We start from the raw sequence: 22,969 nt of genomic DNA on the forward strand, positions 1-22,969 counted from the left end.
AAAAATAATGAAAAAATGATATTGCTACGATTATTACCTGCATGTTTAATGATTGCCCCCTTTGTCCTAATGATGGTTATGCTATTGTACAAATTCTATGTGATTATTTTCTGAAATAATAGGTTGTATTTTTGTAGGGGACCTATTCAGAAGGTAAGGGGTTGCCCCTTTTCAGAAAGAACTGGAATTGTCATTCTTTTCTCATATTTGTGACCAGCCTTCTACAAATAAGGCCTAGAGTTGAGGCTGACAGAAAGATACAAGCCAGGAACCTGCAGGGGGAAGAGGGTGGTGGCAAATAACAACATGAGGATAGAATCATAGCAATTATAATGGTGTTCAGGGATTCTTTTTTAACAATACTTTATTAATTTTTATAGTCACAAATCCTTAATATTTTATCAGCAACATGTTGTCTGCGTTCCAATATTTAGCTTACTAATACATGTTAAACTCCTTTCTCTCTACCTCATTTTTCTAGCCATTGTTAAAATCTATCCCATGTTCTAAAGCAGAGGTCCCCAAACTTTTGGGCACCTTTGGGTTAAGTGGAAGGAGGTTTTTCTGTGGAGGGTGCATGGTTTGTGTGCTGCCTGCATCTTGCAGAAGGGGCTTTGCTTGCTGGCATGCTGCAGCCCGGTACTGGTCCACAGCCTGGGGGTTGGGGACCCTTGTTCTAAAATATTCTGAATCTTCTTTCTCTTTCATTTTCAATGTCTGTCCATTTTTGCACAGTCCAAAATTTTCTTAATTATCTCTTCCTCTGCTGGTAATTCTTCATCTTTCAAATGTTGAGCAAATATAATTCTCGCTGCAGTTAAATATACACATTCTTAGACTTCCGGTTTGCCACGCGGCCAATATGGATGTGCGGAAGACAACTCTAGTCTTCCCCGTCCAATTTTGCATCACTGGGGGACCCTGAAAAGGGTCAAAAGTCACTCCATAGAGGTGACCAATGAGGGGCCCTCGCTGGATCGCAGAAGAGTGGCAACTCTCCTGTTAGAGCCGGCAAATCACTCCAAACTGGCAGACAAAAGGACTGGCCATAGAAATATGGCTCAGCGCTACGCTGTGAACAGCCATCTGGCAACTATAAAGCAGCGTGGAAGAGACTGGGTGAGATCTACCTCTCTTACATCCTAATTACTTACTTACCTGCATAAGCTGCTAAAATACTTTTCACCTGTGGTGAAGGAAGGGAGATTTTAGCCCTCCCTCCAGAAACAGTGGCAATTGATTACCCAGGGGAGTTTAAAATGTTGGAAAAAATACTGGGATCTAATTGGAACTCTACTTCCTAAAACAGGTGGATTATAAGATTTGTAATTTTCTACTCTTTATTTTTCTTTGATTTTTACTCTTATTATTATTGAAGATCTGGGTTTGTTTTTTTCTTAAAATAGAAGGGGGGAAAAACCTGAAAAGATCCAAACAACTCTGGGATGACATCTGGTGGCTAAACTTGAGATTGTACCTGCAATTCTTTAAGACAGACTTGTTGACAGTTTTGAAAATAGATAAGATATAAGCAACCTTGAAGCATCAGCTGCAAGGAGCTCAGCTCAGCTCCTCACTTAGTGAGCTTCCTGACTGTAAGCTTTTAGTTTAATACACTATAATGGAAGAACAGGAATTGATCTTTCCTACAGAGGAAGAACAATTGGTGATGAACAATTTTACAATTGGTAATGAACTAAGAAATGGCAGGAAAAAACAAGGAAGCAGCCTGGACATGCAAACTAAAATTATGACTTTAACTAAAGAATCATCTAAACAGAATTCTACAGAGAAAGTGAAACAACCAAATGCTATGACAGAAGACTTAGTTACTCAACAAATACAGATAATGGAAAATACAAAAAAGAAACTGATAATAGAGAACAAGAAAGGACTTTTCTTAAAAACCAGAAGGACTCTGAATATCAAAAAGAAAAAAAAAAGATGAAAGAGAAGATAAACACTTTGGGACAAGTACGTCGAGATGGAAAAACAAGGAGACGATATGCTAGATCAGCTAGTCCTCTTAAGAAAACAACAACTGGATGTTCTTTTCAACATCAAACAATAGCCACAACAACACAAGGAGATCTTTTTGATGATTTAAAAGCAAAGATACGAAAGATGATTTGGCAAAGAAAAAAAGCTAGAATAAGACTGAAAAGGCTTGGGGTTTTGACTTGTACATGAGATTTAAAATAGAATATATCCAGATGGATAGAATATGTATTCTGAATATAAGATATTGTAATGACTTGAGATAAAGAAAAAATTGGTTATATAAAATTTAGAAACACAAATATTGAAATAAGAATATTATACTGTTTTACCAGTTTGTTAAGGTAGATGGTAAGAATCTATATATAAGGTGTGTATTTTAAATATTAGATTGTATGAGGAATTGTGATAAAAGAATTGTGGTTAATTAAAAATTTGGAAAAAATATTAAACGTTAAATTAAAATATTAAGGGAAAATCAATTATAGGTCGCCACTAGCTAAAAGTTTGAATGTTTAAAAATAACTAAGATTTGAATTTAAGATATTGTTATGAGTTGAGACAAAGGTTAAGTAAAACTTAGAAGTATAAACACTAATAATTAAATTTATATATTGGTTTGTGGTATAATAGTTAAAAAAATTATTAGCTTCAAATATGAGATAGGAGACATATAGGAGGAAAAAAATATTAAGTGTGGAACAAAAGAAATTTTGGCTATTAAATTGGAGGCCCTAAGATATTTGAGAATTACTAGAAAAATAAGAATACTACTTTGTACTATTAATTGGTTGATATAGATGGTGAGAATCATGTATAAATAAAAGGTATATCTGGAATTTTAGACTGCGGGGCAATCGTTATAGAAATTGGGGTCATTTAAAATTTGGAAATGATAAAGATTAAACGTTAACATCAATAGGAAATTAAAGTTAAGAAAAATTTATTAGGTCATGGATTTTCTAAAAGATGGAATGTCCAATTAATTAAGATATGTATAAACTGAAGATTATTGATGAACACTAAAAAGTTATTCTTCGTTTGATTGATAGAATGAGAACTATGTAGGTCCGAATATGAGACAGTATATATCATTGATGGCAAACCTTTTAGAGACCGAGTGCCCAAACTGCAACCCAAAACCCACATGTATTTCATCGGGTGCCAGGTGGACGTGGCCCACTGGGTGGGTGTGGCCCATTGGGTGGGCATGGCCCATTGGGTGGGCGTGGCTTAGCCATTGTAATACTTTGAGATTTGTACTGATGATATTTAAATGTAATGTAACTATTGTGCCCAGCCGCCACGTTACTTTTCAAATATGTAAATGTAATATAAATTAATAAAAAACTTGGAAAAAATATACACATTCTTTCTCATAATTTCCTACAATTATACCTAACAAAAATAATTCTGGCATAAAATCTACATGTTTTTTTATATATGTATTCTTAAACAAAATCTTTTGGCTTTAGGGCATGTCCACCAAAGATGATAGTATGTGCCTTGTTTTGGTCTACATTTCCAACAATTGCTAGGCATCTTTTTGAACATTTTTTTCTAACCTCATGGGTAAATGCCATCTATTCGGGCATTCTGATGTAACTATCTTATTGCAACATTTGTTTGATATCCTTTGGTGCCCATCAGGCATTCTGTCTCATCTAGATTTTAAACATTCTTTTAAAACTTCATACCTCATACAATACTACAGGCAGTCCTTGACTTATGACTATAACTGACCTTAAAATTTCTGTTGCTAAGTGGAACATTTGTTCAGTGAATTCTGCCCCGTTTTATGTTCTTTCCTGCCACAGTTGTTAAGTGAATCATTGCAGTTGTTAAATTAGTAAAACAATTGTTAAGTGAATCTGGCTTCCCCATTGATTTTGCTTGTTAGAAAGTCAAAAGCTGATCACATGACTCCTGGTCACTGCAACCGTAATAAATGTCAGTTGCCAAGTGTCCAGATTTTGCTCACATCACCATGGAATGCTGCAATGGTTTTAAGGGTGAAAACGGGGTATAAGTCACTTCTTTCAGTGCTGGTGTAACTTTGAACAGTCATTAAATGAACTGTTGTAAGTCAAGGACAACCTGTATATGTTTCCATCTCCTTATACGTACGTGGATGAACGAGAGAAGGGTAGCAGCCGCCGCTTTTGTCAGCTTTGTTGAGCCTTTGAGTCTCTTGCCTTGCCCTGGCTTCTCCTGCCAGCTGCTGTCTAGCCCGAAAACCCGCCCAAAAAAGGAAAAGAAACGAGGGTTCCCTCTTTGGGCCCGCTTTAATCCGATTGTTCGCTTTCTCTTCCACATGTAAAAGTATAAGTGATGACCCTCGTTAAAAAAAATTACCGGTATTTATTCTCTCGATCTCATTACCGATCTTTATAACAAGTCCTTGATGCGCAGAAGTAACCAAGCAGGCTTATAAAACTACATTATCCAGAAATCTCCGGGAGCACTATAGGGAAACTACGTTACCCAGAAGGCCTCGCGAGGGCACACACAAAAAAGCGAAACTACATTCCCCGGAAGGCTTTTGAGGAACTTAACGCTGTCGTGGCGTTTCGCGGGTTACAGTGGGAATGCCTGAAAGTGTGCCCCGTTCTCTCCTTGCCGCTGTGTGTGTGAACGTTGGTCTTCAGTGGTGCCCGTGAGTCTCAGGAGAAGGACTTATCTCATCTCTCCTGTGGCGAATAAGGATGAGGAGGGCTGGGCTGGGTAAGTGGGGATTAACAGCGAGAAATTTGTTGTGGGGAGCTGGGCTCTAGAAAGGAAACCGGCGTTCAGAGGTTCAGCGTAGTTGCCACAGTTCAGTCACGGCCGCGTCTTCGGGAAAAGATCCAAGCCCCTCCCGCGATCTAGGTTAACTTTCCTCTTATTCATTAAGGCGAATAGCAGAGGCCTGGTGACACCTATCTCCTACCGATGTCTTTAGTACATTTTTCCTCAATGGGATTTACACTTAATATGCCTAAGAGTTCAAAACACTCAATTGCCGGTATGGATACATCCTGGGTTGATGTCTCCTACCAAGAGTTAAGCCACGTAGTTGGATATTAGAACAGATGGCAGAAATGCAAAGAGCCAGTGGGGTGTAAGAGGGACTGGCATGAGGAGCATCCAATAGATTAGGCTTAGACTGAAGCTCCTTGGGTGATTTTGGGCCAGTTACACTCAGCTCAGTCTACTCTGCTGGGCTGTGGTTGGGAAAAATAGAAGGAACTTTATGCACACTATTTTATGGTCTTCTACCAAAAGTCAGGATATAAATCTAGCAAATAAATACAAGTGGAGTATCATGTATAGTTCAATCATCCTACTGTAGCTAGATGAACACTTATCTCAGATTTTTAAAGGCAAGCTATGCATTATGCAAAAGGGACGCGGTGGCTCAGTGGGTTTTATTTAATGTACAGATAATACCACCAGAAATTATTTTAGCCTTTTTAATAAATGTTTTTATTGATGTTGAGCTCATCATGGAAAACATCATATATTGTTATATATATACTAGGTTAACTATTTAAAAGGGACGTGGTGGCTCAGTGGGCTAGGACGCTGAGCCTGTCGATCAGAAGGTCGGCAGTTTGGCGGGTCGAATCCCGAGTGCCGCGTAGCAGAGTGAGCGCCTGTTACTCGTCCCAGCTTCTGCCAACCTAGCAGTTTGAAAGCACATAAAAATGAAAGTAGAAAAATAGGGACCACTATGGTGGGAAGGTAACAGCGTCTAGTCATGCCGGCCACATGACCTCGGACAAGCGCTGGCCCTTCGGCTTTGAAACGGAGATGAGCACCAGCCCCTAGAGTCGGAAACGACTAGCACACATGTGCGGGGGAACCTTTACCTTTATATGCATTGAGAGTCAGGGTATACTTATGGGTTACTGTCATCAAGTATCTGCAAAAATCATCATTACTGAATAAAGTTGAAACCAACTGTAGACTATGATGAAAGCGATAAAACACTACCTGTAGCTTGCTTGTTCTGTATGTCACCCCACATATGCTACAAAGATATCTGATTAGACACAACCAAGGAATTGTATCAGGAAGTTCAAGACTGCATGAATAATGAAAAGATGAGGCAGCAATTTATTTATTTTATTTATTACATTTATATACCGCCCTTTCCCGAAGGACTCAGGGCGGTTTACAGGGTGATTAAAAAACCAAAATACAAAAGTTAAAAACAAATTTAAAAAAAAAATTATATCTGTCCCTGTATAAATAAAACCCCAGTTAAAACAAGATTAATCCCCTTTTGCTCGTGGGGGTTATTATGGCTTTAATAATGAGCTCTTGTGGTTGCTTAATATTCAGCCCAGTTTTCACTGCACTAATGAGAATCAAAAACTGCATTAACTTTTAAAATAGGTATGCAACCCTGCCATCAAAAGCTCCTATTCTCTGGCCTATGACATCTAGGAATAACTTAATTTATGAGAAATCTTTCATTGAATGCTAATTGGAGGCCTAAGACTAGAAATACCATTTACTATGACAAAATTAACACTACACATTATGCAGATAGCTTGCAAATTTTAATCAGCTTTCAAGAAATTCATAGAAATCTGGTATATTCTGAAAGCATTTGGGACTTGCAAAATAATGTGAAATATAATATATAAATTAATTATCTTCAAAGTAATTATTATAGTGCTTTCTGCATAATAAAGTATTTTGTAGCTCACTTTCTCCTATTTATAAATTATTTTTGGCTCTTGTCAAAAATGTTTTCCATTTCATATGGATAAACTGTCTAATTTAGTCAACTAACTGCAGAAATATGTGCATTTTGACTTAATAACCTCACCGTATTTTATGTTTTACATAGAAAACTTCAAGAAAATAATGAAAGATAGTGTATGCTACTTTTCTTTTTAAAATTCAGAAGTGGTTGACAACCACAGACCCATTTCAAATTCTGAGCAATTTATTCACAACTTGTGCATTGAATGAACAATAAAATCCAGCAGATCCAGTAACTATAAATTATAATATGTATAAAAACATAGATTTCTAGCATTCAGGTGAAGCTGGAAGGACATTAAATTAGATGTTATGGCAACATTCCATGATTAGACTTGTTTCAGGGCACACTATTCTAGTTTTAAAGATAGGATTTCTGAGGTGATTATAACGTGTGTGTGTGGTGTGTTTGTGTCTCAAACAGAAAAAGTTAATACTGATTTTATCTATGCCCCAATTTATTACCAATTGTATAAGTGATTTTCACCAATTTAAAGTGTATTTAGAAACTGGCAGTTTTAATTTTTTAGCCAAGTAATAATTTAGTGGCTAGATAACTGAAATTTTAAGAAAATGTGTAAAGGGAAACCTACCACATGCTAGTAATCTAAGCAATAAATATTCAGATAATCTCAGTTTGGGTACAAGCCTGTTGCATCTTACAGTTGCCACTTGGCCTTCCAATGACAATATGTATCAGCACCCTTATCCTTTAGAATACACTTGTTTAGGTATGTGGCTTCCTAAGTCTTGTGTGGAGCCCCCAGTTCTATCCTCAAATTGCTGCCGCATCATTAATTTATTAATGCTGCAGGTTATTAGAAAATGCACCTTGATGTCTTCTTTATTTGCAGTTGATAAAATCAAAATTAGTTGTTTGCCATCCGCTATATACCTGCCAGAGTGCTTTTCATGGATTATGACTAAAATGTTGCATATCTTTATTTAGGAAAATGAAATCCCATTGACCTTTGACAATGGTTTATCTCCTGACTTGTTTAAACTTCATTTGCCTTAAGTTCCTCCATAAGTGCACTATTTTTCAAGACTGGTTCCACTGCTTTGTCTATCTGAGGAAAAGGTGGGGTAGAAGGTAGAACAAGGTTTCATTAGTGCAAACCTGATGGCACCTCTACCCAAATTTCCTTGAAGAAAAGGGTAGTGACTTTTCTCCCAAGGTAATGTCATAAATGGATTTCTGAAGAATCTTAAAGTACATCATTGAGTAAAAATGATTAATGCGATTCTGGGAAGAAACTAGCTGTATTTCTGTGTTGCATCAGTTATGAAGTAGACATCTGGAATTACAAGAAAACATTTCCAGTCTATGATGTATAACTTTTGAATTCTATCCACGAAAAATGGTCACTACAACTTTTAGCTATCCAAGAAATGTGTAGACATAGTTCCATCGTTATTCTATTATTTTAACTATTTGGAAGTGAAGTTCCTGTCCCCCCTATGAAAATTATAAATCTATTTTCCTACTTGGGATATTGAGACTCAGTTTATATGCCATGTTTTCAGTAAAATAATAAATTGGGTTTTTTTAGGTCAACATACTGTATCTCTTACCTGACCCTCATCTTCCTTCTCTTGTCTAACCATTACTTTTTCACCTGCCAAATTTATCAAGCATTTGGTATATCTGTGGGCTGTTGTATAAGAGGGATGTATGTATTATGTGTGGGTGAGATGTTTTATGCATGGATGTATTTCAACATAAGCACTTCAGTTTGCCCCACCTTCATGTAACATGTTCTACAGGACTTGAAAAAATGGTCCTCTACCTAAGAAAATAAATATATTCTTTTATTTCCCAACAGACAAATTATATTTTTCATTCTAAAAGTTGACCTAGTATTTTTGTTTCCAAAGGAGCTAGCCATATTAGTCTGCTGGTTGCGGGGGGGGGGGGGAATGTAGAGAAGTTTTGTAGCCTTTTAAAAACATAACAGATTTAACCCTACAAGTTTTTGTGGATCCTGTCCACTTAATCAAAGTGGGATTTAATAGTATTTTGTAGCACCTTAAAAACTGTACAAAAAATTACTAAATCTTTGTTAATGCAGTTCTCTAAAATAGCGACAAATGACTTTATGTGTTCATTTATGTAAGTATGTGTATGTAAATAAATTATTAAATAGTGTGTTTCTTAGGCTACCACTAAATGGCAGTAAAGTATTAAGTTTCTGTATCCCACAGCAGATACAGATGTATGATAGGCCTAATATGTATGGAAGGTAAAGTTTTTACTGAATTTGTAACATAAATTGTGGCGATGCGATAGCTCAACTATTTATTTATTATTTATTTATTTTTATTTATTTATTTATTTATTTATTTATTTATTTATTTTTTATTTATTTGGTTGGTTGGTTGGTTGGTTGGTTGGTTGGTTGGTTGGTTGGTTGGTTTATATACCACCCTACTCCCGAAGGACTGAGGGCGGTTTACAAGGCAAAATTAAAGACGACAGCCTGGGTTTGAAACCCAAGCATCACACAATGCAGTGAGCTCCTGTCCTTGCTCTGGCTACTGCCAATCTAGCAGTTTGAAAGCATGCAAATGCCAATAGATAAATACGTACCTATTCGATGGGAAGGCAACAGTGCTCCATGACTTCATGCTGGCCACATGATATGGAAGAATCTTCAGACAACGCCCAATGGCCCTTGAAACGAAGATAAGCACTGCCTCTTACAGTCAGCAACAACTAATGGAGTAAAATCTGCAGGGACTTCTTCATCTTACCTTTTACCTTACAACATATTATAATTGAATTTTATTTAAAAACATTTCAATGATATACTAATTATGAGCATCTTTAGATCTGTTGAAAGTATTAAGAGATAAAGTGTATGTAAAAATAAAAAACCTACATGTGGCTAATTTTCAAAAGCAAAGGAAAAATATTAGGAAAAGCAGTACGTTAAAAGGAGCTAAAATAATAAAGTAACGGAGGAAAAAGGGTAAAGAAATAATAAAAATTCAAAAATTGAAATTGCAAAATTTTCTACAAATCTCAATTTGTAGAAAAAATTCAAATCTCAATTTTGTATTTTATAAATAATTGCAAATAAAAATAATACAGGTTGTGCTTGGATTATGAATACAATTGGGACTGGAATTTCAGTCCTGATTGTGGACTAAAGTGATGCAGAATATTATCATTGTATTCTAACCAATCTCAGGATGTTCCAAAAGTGATGTTGGCACAGAGAAGACCCACCCATGTGGTCCCTGATACTAAATAGGAGTGTGAAAGAAGCTCTCCCTTACAAAATGTATCAGTCAAAAACCACTGGGAGCAGGTGACCAAAATTACCCAATTATAAAGTTTTAAATTGCTAATCTTGAAGAGTAACACTGTCTATTCTTACTGAAGAAAAAAGCAAGGGACAATTTCTAAGACCAGTTTTGAAGAGTAGAACCTAGCATTTGGGGAAGATGCTTTTGATTTTGTGTTGTCATGAAGAAAGGAGTAAGAAAATAACACATCTAATTTAATAGATGATCCAAATACGTACACCCTACTTAGAAAATCAAAGAAGAGGAAGAGAGATGGACTTTAATGTATATTCTTTTGCAAAATGTTAACGGTATATGGAAGCTTTGGACTGTCCCTTTTAGTTATTTTTAAGACAGTAGATTTGGATCCTGAATTCTCTTTGCAACCCACTGGATTGGGCTGTAGACTGAAAGGCTCTGAGGGTAACATGAATTAATCACCCTTTGTATTATATCTTCCTTCTTCCCTTATTGAGTACTTTGACCCTGTTCAATTTTACATTATGAAAGGTTTAGGTTGTTCCTATTGCATGATGACATTACTTGCCTGTACTTTTAAAACAGGTGATGATTTAATAATCATCTTTCCCTCCAGAAACCGTATTTTCACATCTGAACTTCTGGTGCTTTGATTGGTTTTTTTAGGTGAAGGAGCTGCTGGCAGCAATTATGGTTATACCAATAGTGGCTATAGTGTATATGAGGAAGAAAATGAAAAGCTAGCAGAAAGCTTGCGTTCAAAAGTCACTGCCATAAAATCTGTAAGTATGTCATTATACTAGCAACATCCAAATTGATTGGAGTACATAATGGTTGGATTATCAGTGTGTAGCAACAATTTAATTGAATTGAGGCACAATGTTGCTCATCAGAAAGCATGGTACATTTGTTCGTAGAATAGATTCTAGCTATAATTGGATTTGAGTTTCAGCTGCCCTTTTTAGCTAATCAGAGTATTAGTTACAAGCTGGAACAGTCAGAAGATTTTCTTGTTTGGCATTGTGACTAAGAATTGTGTTCCTAAGGGAATGATAAATCAGCAAAGGTTAGTAAGTCAGTCTACTTATAAGCCACAAAGTTAAATTGTTCTGTTAAATAAATACTGAAAATAAACTGAACCAGCCCAGTTGTCTAGTCTGGTCCCTATAAATAAAGCTGGCAATTTGCACATCCTCGTGCCAATTCATTTACTATGTCTTTAATAATCCTCAGCATGGCAAAAAAAGATCAGGTTTGCTTCAAAAAGAACTCATTGACTCCAACTTGACTTATTATACACCATGTAAGGAGGGTACACCAAGACATTTTAACTGCCTAATGGCTCCCTTGATCTAAGTACCAAATCTTGTGGAATTATTATGGCTCAAAAGAATCTATAAGAGATAAATGAGATGTAATAGAGTAATCTACTACCCAAACTAGCTACTATACTATTAATCATCATCTGTAATTTAATTTGCTGTGTGTACCATTTTTTGCTCAACAAGGCTGGTCTGTAGTTCTGAAGTAGGCTTTAAAATACTGAAACATAAAATGCTGAAAAAAAGAAATTATCTAAGCACAATATAAGCAGAAAAGAAATAAGAAATAAGACACAGATTTAACAGTATACAAAGTGTCTTTAGTTAAAAGCTTCAGAGAGCAAAGCAAACTGTAATACTGTAATTCCTACTGCATAAGGGAAAAAATAACAGAAGGGAGAGAATTTGTATTTGAAAATGAATGAAATTGTTGGAAAAATAATGCTATCTTACTCAATTCTATTACAAACCTTTTAGGATCATCTGAAACACCTTAAATAAGCTTGTTATCTCATTATATACTATTATGCATGGTAAAATATGATGTATGTCTTTTTTCTCATAGCTTTCCATTGAAATTGGAACAGAAGTTAAACAACATAATAAATTATTAACTGAAATGGTATGTATTTATTTAAGCAGTTTATTTTAGATGAGCATAGAAACAGCTTAACTCTAAGCTTTCAAATAAATCAATTTAATTTTAAAATCACTCAAGTGAATTCTAACATACTCAGCCCTTAAGACATGCTTACATGACACCACTGAATTTAATAAGTGAATAAAGATTTAGGTTTGTTATTTCAGTAGATTTATTTCAGGGGTCCCCAACCAGTGGGCCATGGCCCTGTAGTGGGCCGTGGCCACTGGGCCGTGAGACAGGCTGGCCAGTGCGCACACACACCCTCACTTGTGTTAGTACCACAGCCGCAGGGCGCAAAAACGGGGTGCCACCGCACTGTGGGATGTAAAAACAGACCACCCCCGTGCTGCAAGGTGCAAAAATGAATGACGCAAAAAATCCAAATTTTGCATACAGCTATTAAAATAAATGAAGTTAAATACATGGGACATTTTTTTAAAAAGCAAAAATATCCACGGCCACCTTTTTTTGGGAAGGTGAACTAAACACTGAAGTACAGTTCTTTCTGTATAAGTGAGAACAATTTAATTTCTTCAACATTTTGCTAAACTTTCACTGTCTAAAATTTAGTATTTTCAAATGAAGCAAAGGAATTATTCAATTTATGTCGCTTTCTCTCTAAGGATCAAGCAGTATTTTCACAATTCAGTAAAAAACATTATACCAAAAAGTTAGTAACGTACCTAAATAAATCCAGTGAGGACTATGTCTGAATGGTGATTTGAACTCAATATTCTGTTCAAAACTGATTTAGCTTTCTACAATCCGAGTTATGACCATAATGGAGCCCAAAATTTTCATGGCTAAGCAAGGCAGTTGTTAAGTGATTTATGCCCCATTTTATGACTTTTTTTGCCACAGGTAAGCAGGCCACTGCTGTTTTAAATAAATCATGCAGTTGTTAATTTTTCTTGTCGGACTCCAGCTGGGAAGATTACAAATAATGATATTTTAATGAGCCTGGGACAGTGCAACTATCATAAATACATGCCAATTGTCAAGCGCCCCAGTTGTGATCATGTGACTGTGGGGATGCTGCAGTGGTAATAAGTGTGAAAAAAGTCATAAACACTTTTTTCAGTGCTATTGTAACTTCAAATGGTCACTAAACAAATGGTTGTAACACAAGGACAACCCGTACTACTTGGAAATATGAACATACGTTTTTCAGCAATACCCAATATGACAAAGTGATTCTGAGAGTTGGAAGTCCACACATTTGAAGGGAGCCCGAGTTGAGCAAAAATATTCTAAAGCATGAGAGTTGAAGTCAATTCTGAGAGTTGAAGTCTTTTCGTATTAAAAGTTGCTAATAGCAATAGCAATAGCATTTAGACTTATATATCACTTCACAGTGCTTTACAGCCCTCTAAGCAATTTACAGTCAGTCTATTGCCCCTAACAATCTGGGTCCTCCATTTTATTGACCTCAGAAGGATGGAAAGCTGAGTCAACCTTGAGCCAGCCAGGATCGAGCTCCTGGAGTGAGCAGTGAGTTCGCCTGAGTACTGCATTCTAACCACTGCTCCACCACGGCTCTCAATGTTGAAAAACATTGTAGATAGCTTGCTGATCTATGAGCAGAGAAAATACATCTGGTTGAAAGCTCTATCTTTATGTATTAAAAGTTTAGGTAAGATGCAAACAGTAAAATAATTCTGCATGTTTTTAACAACAGGACAATGATTTTGATTCAACAAGTGGATTCCTTGGTGCAACAATGGGCAGATTGAAAATCCTCTCCAGAGGAAGCCAGACAAAACTGTTATGCTACATGATGCTGTTCTCATTGTTTGTGTTTTTTGTGATTTATTGGATTATTAAACTAAGGTAATGCAGATCTCCATTATGAGATTATTTACAACATGATAGACTCTTGAAAGCCTTTTTTGAGAAAATTGGTAAATAATTTTTGTAACTGGATTTAGGATTAATGCATTTGGATCTCTGTGGTATACCCTTAAATGCTTATCAAGCTAGACGTGTTTTTTTGTGTGTGTTTTGTTTTAAAAAGCCCTTATTTTGTAGACTTTCCTGAACTGAATTTGTTCAAATCTGAACTCTTTGCAGACAAAACACGTTTACTACGGATTAAATCCATTATTGAAACAGGCATTTTCCTATTCAAAAATTACACTGTATAAAAACGGTTGCTTTTTTTCCTAGTAATAAATCATCTTGGTAATTTTGTATGAATTTATCGAATATTTTAAAAAGTGAAATGACTTTAAAGCTAAATTAATTGAAGGGCTATTGTTTTAGTAAAATAGTTAATTGTGTTCTGAATTTGGCTTACAGTTAATTATATACTTTATACTATATAATAGTTTTGCGATACTTGTGTGAGGGAAAAGAAAGGGGGCTCACTATTAAACATGTGGTTCTTTACCCACATGTCTGTACTGGGGTTCCATTACTGTTATGTTTAGGATTAATAGACCAGAATAGGCAGTTTTAATTTTACTACACTATCTTACAATAGGCAGTTTGTGCAAAATTCTAGGTAGGCAAGGCAGTTGCATAACCCGCTGTTATAATGTTTGAGGTTTCATGTAATATAATAGTGAAACAGGCTGGCTTTGGTTTTTTTTTTGAAAAAAGAAATTTAGGGGTTAGATTCCTTTTAATTAAAAAATGAAAGGGATCCACAAATATTAAATCCCCATTAAATAAATGGCCTGTTTTATTATATATTGGTATATTCCTAGTAGCAACACTACATATTTGCATCATTAATAATGTTGCTGTTTTAATTTGGTAGGACAGTGTTAACTTCCAGAATATGAAATCTGATAGTATGTGACATTTGAAATATAGGTGATATTTACACAATTCCAAGAAGAGAGATTTTGGTGATGAGAATAGAACCTCAGTATATATTCTTTGAAAAAAAAAGTGTTCTCTCTCTATAAGGAATACCTATCTCATATGAAGATTTCTTCACAGCAAGAGCTTCAATTAATCTTTTAACTTGCAATTCTTGTTTTAAAACAGCAATAGCAGCAGTACTTAAACTTAAATACCAGCCCATAGTGTTTTACATAGTGTTTTACAGCATTCTCTAAGCAGTTTACAGATGTCAACATATTGTCCCCAAAAATTTGGGCCCTCATTTTACCGACCTCAGAAAGATGAAAGACTAAGTCAATCTTGAGCATATCAGGATCAAACTCCAGGCTGTGGGCGGAGTTAGCTTGCAATATTGCATTCTAACCCATTGCGTCACCCCAGATTTTAAAATTCATGCTCAGAGCTAGTTGTTAAGGTGTTAGATTAGAAGTGCGAAAACCTGACTTAGCCCTGCTTTATAGATGGTAGCAAGCTGGTTGAGTTTAAGCAGTCATTAACTTTCAGCCCTAGGAAGAGGCCATGGCAAACCACTTCTGAAATGTTTCCAAAAAATAATCAATGGATTTAACCAAGCAGATGCCAGAAGTCAAATCTGATTTGAGGGTAGTATATATTTAATTCTCTATATTAAATATTGTTTTTGCTAAGTTCATAGATATTTATTTTTAACACACCTGCAAGTTTGAGAAAATTGAAAGATAATAGAAGATTTTTTCCAGTGTTCAACTTCATATTAACTTGCTAGAGTTAACAGACCTGTAAAGAACTGTTAACAGAATGGACTTGAGTGTTATGTTAAGCTTCTTAGAAGTCTTTTGCATGCAGAATTTTTTTTGAGAAAATTGGTAAATAATTTTTATTAAGCTAAGTTAGATGCTGGATAAATATCTAGTGAATCTTCAGCAAATCCAGTCACTATGTAGCTATGATCCCATTAAGGTGTTAAAGTGAGGATTCTAGTCACCGTCACAATTGGCCATTTCAACAGCAATGATAATTTCCATCCATTTTTCAGTTCCAACAAGTAGAGTCACACCAATATGGAGCAAGTGTATCTTGTTTTATTTATATGTATTTTATACTGTCAAATTCTCCAACTGAAATGATTTTTTAAAAAAATATAGTAGAACAATTCATGATTTGAAGTTTATTTCAATCATATATAAATGCTTCAATTATAAAAATTTTATCCTATTTTATTATATTGAAAATAGTGAAGAATATCTTTGATTTTACTAATGGTAAGGCTTATATACGCTATACATATTTATCATTTAAAAATGTAGAGAAATGCAATAGGAGTGTTTCAATTTCCGTATCATTTATTTATTAAATTTATTTGCCGCTTATCTTGCTTGGGGGGGACTGCTCTATGCAACTTACAATAATAAAAAGAAAGAAAAATGAAAAATTAAAGTTATTAACATTAAAGCTTTAAACCATTTGAAGAATATGATTAGGCTGACTGATGTTAAGATTTTTTTCATCATAATTGTGCTATATAGCAGAGGTCCCCAACCTTTGGGCACCAGGGACCGGTTACATGGGGAGACGTTTTTCCGTGGATAAGAGGGAGCATGGTTTTGTGTGCTGACTGCAACCCGCGGATGGGGCTTTGCTTCTTGTGCAGCCTGGTTGCTGGCGTGCTGCGGCCTGGTACCAGTCCATGGACTGGGTGTTGGGGACCCTTGCTATATAGTTCTGAAAATTCCAGGGGTCATCCTTTTTGGTTCCTATAAAATAAGAGAATACAGATTAATGTTTCAATTTAAAATAGCTTTTTTGTAACTTAACTACAAGCCCACTGTTTACTGATATTATATCTGAATGTCCTAATGTCATAAAATTTTACTGGAAGAAAATGGTTCCCTTTCACAATTACTTCCCAGTAACCAATATTTGAGTATGCAGCCTATGATGCAGGGGATAGTAAACCTTCAGTGTTAGTAATCATTGATAGCTTGATTCTGAATGAACCCATTCATCTCTCTTTGAAAGCTGTCCAAATTGCTTGCTGTAATCACAACTGCTGGCAATGAATTTCCTAAATTAGCTCTATATGGTGTGAATTTTTCTTTCTTTCTTACCATCTTTAGCCTCTCTGCATTTAATTTGGGTAATAGATGACTTGAAATTCTAACAGTGTGAAAGAAGGATAAAAACTTTTCTCCTATCTAAGCTATGCATAACTCCATGTGCACCATGGCACTCATTCTTTTTCAGGCACCATATTCAATTAAACTATATAGTCAACTACAGGTGGACATTTTTCCACATCTTTTGGAAAGTAATGGTGCCTTTAATACATTGCATATTATAAATAAATAAATATAGAATGCATTCGATTGTTACTAACAGGGTTGCACAAACAATACATTTAAATAATTATTTAAATCAATATAGTATGGTGGACATTAAGATGTGCAATATTAATGCATATGTTAATATTTATGAGATGCATGAAATAATTATATGAACTTGGTATGTGTGATCATATCTCTGATTAATATTTAAAAATCTTGATTATAAAGTATGTGAGATAAGAATTCTAGGTGGATCCTATCATTACCTTTTTTTACATTATATTCCTACCTTACATTGTTCAGAAGGAAACGATGGATTCACTTTTTAGAATTAAAAGAAAAACCCAGAAAAAAAATTTCTAGGTATGAATGTGCAGGGCATTCACATTAAAGCAGAAAAGGGGCTTCAGATCTGGCCTGGCTCTCCTCACTGTGCATGAAATCAGGGGGAAAAATACACCTGCTTTCAGCACACTTTCAGTAGCCTTATAGACTCTATTTCCTAAATTTAAGTATAATTTACATGCAAGGAAAAAATCATGAAGAAAATTAAAAATGTAATTCCTTTGGATATATTTATCATACCAACATAAAAAAACCTCTTGTCTAATACAGATTATTAAAACAGTACTAAACATTTACAGTGTTCACAAGACTTACTTTTGTGGCAATATACCCATGTATTTGCATATAATGGACAGCATGATTTCATCAGGACCACCTCCTATTGATGACAGTCTTAAATCTCTGCCATGACAGAAAAGGCAAAAGAAACTTATCAATAAAGTGAAATTTGTCTGTTCTGTTTCCCCTTTCAGTTATGCTAAATATTGTTTAACAGTTAATTGCAAGATGCTTTAATATACCAGTCATCATCATCACTTATAATGTATTGGATTTATAAGTACAAAAGTTCAGTTTGGGACAGAATCTAATGATCCTCAGTCTAATGGTCAGCAAGTGTAACTGAGTGTGGCTGCATATATAGCACCCAAAGCCTACAAAGGAAGTCTTGCCAACCTTTCTCTGTTGCCAAGCTAAATAATCATAAATTGGGTAACAAGATTCCTACTCTAGTGCTGCTCTTTGGAAAATGGAAAACACAATCTTGAACATCAATCCTGGATCCACAGTAGGGTTTAATCTTTTGTTACACAGGCATTAATCCCCATGATTTTAATGGTTGTGGGAGTCATAGCTTTCAACAGAATTGTTCTGATGCATATTTTCTCTATGTCAGAAAAAATGCAGCCCATAAAAATTCCCCAAAGTTCCAGTCAGTCCTCTTATCTCAGAAAAGCATGATAATTCCTTGGGGGGGGGGGCAGAGTTATTTCAATTCCATTTTGGTACACCTCCTTGAATTAGAAATGACCTATCTATTTGCAAGTATGTGTAGTCCTTGGTTTACAGCAGCAATTGGGCTTGGAATTACCATCATTAAGCACTACAAATATAAAGAATGATGTCATGTGGTCACATTGCTTAGTGACATCAATTCTGTCAGTCCCAGTTGCCATTGTTAAGCAAATCACTGTGGCTCATTAAGTGAGGCCATTGCATGATCAACATTTGCTATTTTTGCTGGGTTCCCCATTGACTTTGCTTCTCAGAAGCTGCCAAACAAAGTTGCAAATAGTGACCACTTATTAATGGGACACTGCAATGGTTGGAATGGTAAGGAATGTCTACTAGTACAGGTAGTCCTCAACTTATCACCACAATTGAGCCCAAAATTTATGTTACTAATTGAGAATTTTGTTAAGTGAGTTTTAATTCATTTTACAACTTTTCTTACCATGTTTGTGAAGTGAATCATTGCAGTTATTAAATTAGTAACATGGTTAAGAGAATCTGGCTTCCCCATTAACTTCACTAGTCAGAATGTTGCAAAAGGGGATCACATCACCCCAGGACATTTGCGATTGTCATAAATATGAACCACTTGTCAAGCATGTGAGTGTAAATCATGTGACCATGGAGATGTTGCAATGATCATAAGTGAGAAAAATGGTCATAAGTCTTTTTTTGGTACTGTTGTAACTTTGAACAGTCACTAAATGAACTGTTGTTAAGGACTATCTATACCACTTATTTGGCATGATTGAAATTTTGAATAGATGCTGAATAAGTGGTCATTAACCAAGGACTACCTAAGAATTATAGATTAGTGTACTTTTTAATCACTGGGGGGGGAGTTTCATTCTGAAAAAGCTGTTTCAGTGTGATCATGCAGAATAAAATAGGGTTATGCAAATCTTTGAAGAATCTTCAATGAGGTTTCGAGGAAAATAACCCCTTCAAGCTACTTTTATAAGGGAACTGTATGGTTATCATAACCTGTCACTTGTCAAAAGCACTTGAAGTTCTTCAGGCTTTTGCAAATGACAGAGGTAAATGCTTCACCTTAAGTAATGCAAAGTGTTTTGTTAAGGCAAATTTTACTTCCTCTTCATTTCCTCAAAATGAAGAAGAGATCATTTTGCCTCACAGCACAAAACTGTTCATTGAGAATTGACTAATGCAAGCCTAGAAGAGGATAATAAGAAATGAGATGTAACATCCAAACTCCTAATCAATTGCAGTGTTTTACACTGTATAGATTAATTGAAAAAATGTGTTCAATTAAAAATCTCAAAATACACTAATGACCATTAAAACTATATGTAATTTTTATGTAGTATCTAAAATTTTATGTAACACTTAACATTTACATAATTTTTGCCATGTATATCCTGATAATACATAACATTTACTTAAATTAGTAAAAATTACTCAAATACATTCTGTGAACTCTTTGAATTTAGGTTTTATCTGCATCCAAAGTAGACAATGAGGATGTGCATTTCGCTGCACTTTGCTGTATCTTTCCTTTACAGCAAGATTTTTGTATTCTTATCTTGATAATGTAAGACATAGAAATAAGGGCTCTTTTACAATGTGTGTGTGTATGTGTTTATGTATGTGTGTGTGTGTGTGTGTGTGTGTGTATATGGATCTTTGTGTATATATATATATATATATATATGGATCTTTGGTCATTCGGGTTTTTTCCCACGTAGAATTGAAGGTGTAAGAGCAACGTTTCGATGAAATCTCATCCGTCATCCTCAGGCTGGTGGCTTCAGCTTCGTTCTTCTGGGAAGCCACCAGCCTGAGGATGACGGATGAGATTTCGTCGAAACGTTGCTCTTACACCTTCAATTCTACGTGGGGAAAAACCCGAATGACCAAAGATCCACATACAAACACCCGCGAAAACCTCAGAAAACACACACACACACACACACACATATATATATATATATATATATATATATATATATATATATATATATATATATATATATATGTGTGTGTGTGTGTGTGTGTGTGTGTGTGTGTGTGTGTGTGTGTGTAAATTACTAACAAAAAATTAAAGGGAAACTGAAATGCATTTCTGATTCTTTAGTCTTCATCAGTCAGCTATACCCTTCTGAGATTCGAACCTGGGCTGATTGCATATTAGGCAGTGTTATTTGCCTCTTAAGCCACAAGGTCTCTCTCGCTCTGTTAGCTTTTTTTTGCAAGGGAAGATATGTTTCAAATGTTAACTATTTAGATTACCTTGCTAGGCCCCAAACATGGGGCAAATCTTTATTTCCTGTTTTCAGCCTATCTTGAAGGCCATCGAACAGGCTATAGTCACACCGGACAGTTCATATATTTGTGTAAATTACTAACAAATAATTAAAGGGAAACTGAAATGCATTTCTGACTCTTTAGTCTTCATCAGTCAGCTATACCCTTCTGAGATTCGAACCTGGGCTGATTGCATATTAGGCAGTGTTATTTGCCTCTTAAGCCACAAGGTCTCTCTCGCTCTGTTAGCTTTTTTTTGCAAGGGAAGATATGTTTCAAATGTTAACTATTTAGATTACCTTGCTTAGATTACCCTTCGAATTTATATATATATATATATATATATATATATATATATATATATATATATATATATATATATATATATATATATATATATATATATATATATATATATATATATATATATATATATATATATATATATATATATATATATAAACAAACAAACAAACACTGGGATGGAATTAAAAAACTAAAACAGTTTTTATTGCTAAAAAATCAAGCTTTCGTTGGCTAACTGCCAACGTCGTCAGGATGGAGACGCTGGGGTGGGGAGATCACGTTTATACTGTTGCACTCTGTCTGCACTCTGTCTGCACTCTGCTCATGGAGCGCGTCACCGATCTGTTTGTTGAGGTCTGCCATGTTTCTTTGAGTTGTCGCGCATCTGTTTTGGGGGGATGTAGTTGTCTCTGGGTATCTGTTGTTAAAAGTGAATTGCTGATAGTTCCATGTGTTGTAGCCATGGCTCTGGTCATTGCCCGTGTTCTCATGCCAGGGGTCTTAAATGGTTGTTGCTCTTCTTCCCTGTGTTCAACACAGCTGGCCTTATGGGACCCTCTTTAGACGTATAGACACGCATTGCAGCATGAATAAGGCAAAAAGGGAAGAAAGACGCCGCCTTTATCGTGTCTGCAGAAACAACGGGTACCCATCTAACTTCATCAGACAACACAGCATGTCAGGTGAACCTATCCGCCATGAATGTGAAAATGCCTTAACATCACGGATAACACTGCCTTATATCTATGGTGTATCCGAGGCCACAGTGCACATACTAAAAGGTAAAGGTTCCCCCGCACATGCGTGCTAGTCGTTTCCGACTCTAGGGGCCGGTGCTCATCTCCGTTTCAAAGCCGAAGAGCCAGCGCTTGTCCGAGGACGTCTCCATGGTCATGTGGCCGGCATGACTAGACGCCAAAGGCGCACGGAACGCTGTTACCTTCCCACCGGAGTGGTCCCTATTTTTCTACTTGCATTTTTACGTGCTTTCGAACTGCTAGGTTGGCAGAAGCTGAGACGAGTAACAGGCGCTCACTCTGTTACGCGGCACTCGGGATTTGACCCGCCAAACTGCCGACTGCGCATACTAGCCCCTCACAAAGTCGGTGTTGCCCACAGACCTGATCGGACCTTATGAGCTTGTGTCATGCGCCCTAAAGATCCACTCCCCAATGAAGAGAAATCCTCGGTTGTGTACAAGATGTCATGCCAGAATTGCAATTGCAATTACATTGGGGAGACAGAAAAATGACTGAGGACTAGGGTGCATGAACACAAGCTTGCTATTAGAAGACAAGAACAAAATTCACAGGTGTGGGCACACATGGCTACACACAACCACGTCTTTAATCTAGCAGGGACCGAGGCAATTGCCAGCGACAACACTAAAGGCGGCTGCTTGTTTAAGGAAGCTTGGTTTTCAAACCACTCCTCTATCAACCGGCATATAGACCTCCCCCCTGCATACCAGGCACTAAGAAATTGGGAAGAGGAACGACGTGCGCGATATGAAGATAAAACAGCGCAAGAATTCACAAAGTACCTCATTGTATCAAATCCAAGATTACACCAACAGACAACCACCCTGCAATGTTGAACACAGGGAAGAAGAGCAACAACCATTTAAGACCCCTGGCATGAGAACACGGGCAATGACCAGAGCTATAGCTACAACACATGGAATATATATATATATATATATATATATATATATATATATATATATATATGTGTGTGTGTGTGTGTGTGTGTGTGTGTGTGTGTGTGTGTGTGTGTGTGTGTGTGTGTGTATGTGTGTGTGTGTATATATTCATATTCATATTCTGGACAAATGGCTGTCCAGTCTCTTGAAAATCTCTAGTGATGGAGCAGCCACAACTTTCAGAGGTAAGACATTCTAA

At 36.0% G+C, this 22,969-nt stretch overlaps 2 protein-coding genes across 2 annotated transcripts in view; one reads left to right on the forward strand and one right to left on the reverse strand.

Moving 5' to 3' along the window:
- Positions 1-4,508: 4,508 nt before the first annotated feature.
- BET1 (Bet1 golgi vesicular membrane trafficking protein) lies at positions 4,509-15,709 on the forward strand. The gene is made up of 4 exons (XM_081345565.1): positions 4,509-4,722; positions 10,690-10,805; positions 11,911-11,967; positions 13,667-15,709. Exons 1-4 carry the CDS (start codon positions 4,704-4,706, stop codon positions 13,820-13,822), a joined length of 348 nt encoding a protein of 115 aa, XP_081201691.1. The 5' UTR covers positions 4,509-4,703; the 3' UTR covers positions 13,823-15,709.
- A 246-nt stretch (positions 15,710-15,955) lies between these two features.
- The window catches only part of LOC308678402 (putative acyl-CoA dehydrogenase 6), a 72,258-nt gene continuing 65,244 nt past the window's right edge, over positions 15,956-22,969 (reverse strand). The window contains exons 9-10 of the mRNA XM_081345564.1: positions 17,802-17,888; positions 15,956-16,571 (exon numbers count right to left, since the gene is read on the reverse strand). Coding sequence (XP_081201690.1) covers positions 16,556-16,571; positions 17,802-17,888 — 103 coding nt within the window. The 3' untranslated portion in view covers positions 15,956-16,555. The remainder of the gene's footprint in view (positions 16,572-17,801; positions 17,889-22,969) is intronic.

The sequence above is a fragment of the Vipera berus genome (assembly GCF_964194415.1).
Source record: "Vipera berus genome assembly, chromosome: Z".
NCBI classification, from domain to species: domain Eukaryota; kingdom Metazoa; phylum Chordata; class Lepidosauria; order Squamata; family Viperidae; genus Vipera; species Vipera berus.

What these genes read in the sequence shown, in the direction of transcription:
- BET1 (XM_081345565.1), top strand. An exon ending in AAGTCACTGCCATAAAATCT is followed by an intron (nt 10,806 to 11,910) that starts GTAAGTATGTCA and finishes TTTTTCTCATAG; the next exon opens with CTTTCCATTGAAATTGGAAC. An exon ending in ATAAATTATTAACTGAAATG is followed by an intron (nt 11,968 to 13,666) that starts GTATGTATTTAT and finishes TTTTAACAACAG; the next exon opens with GACAATGATTTTGATTCAAC.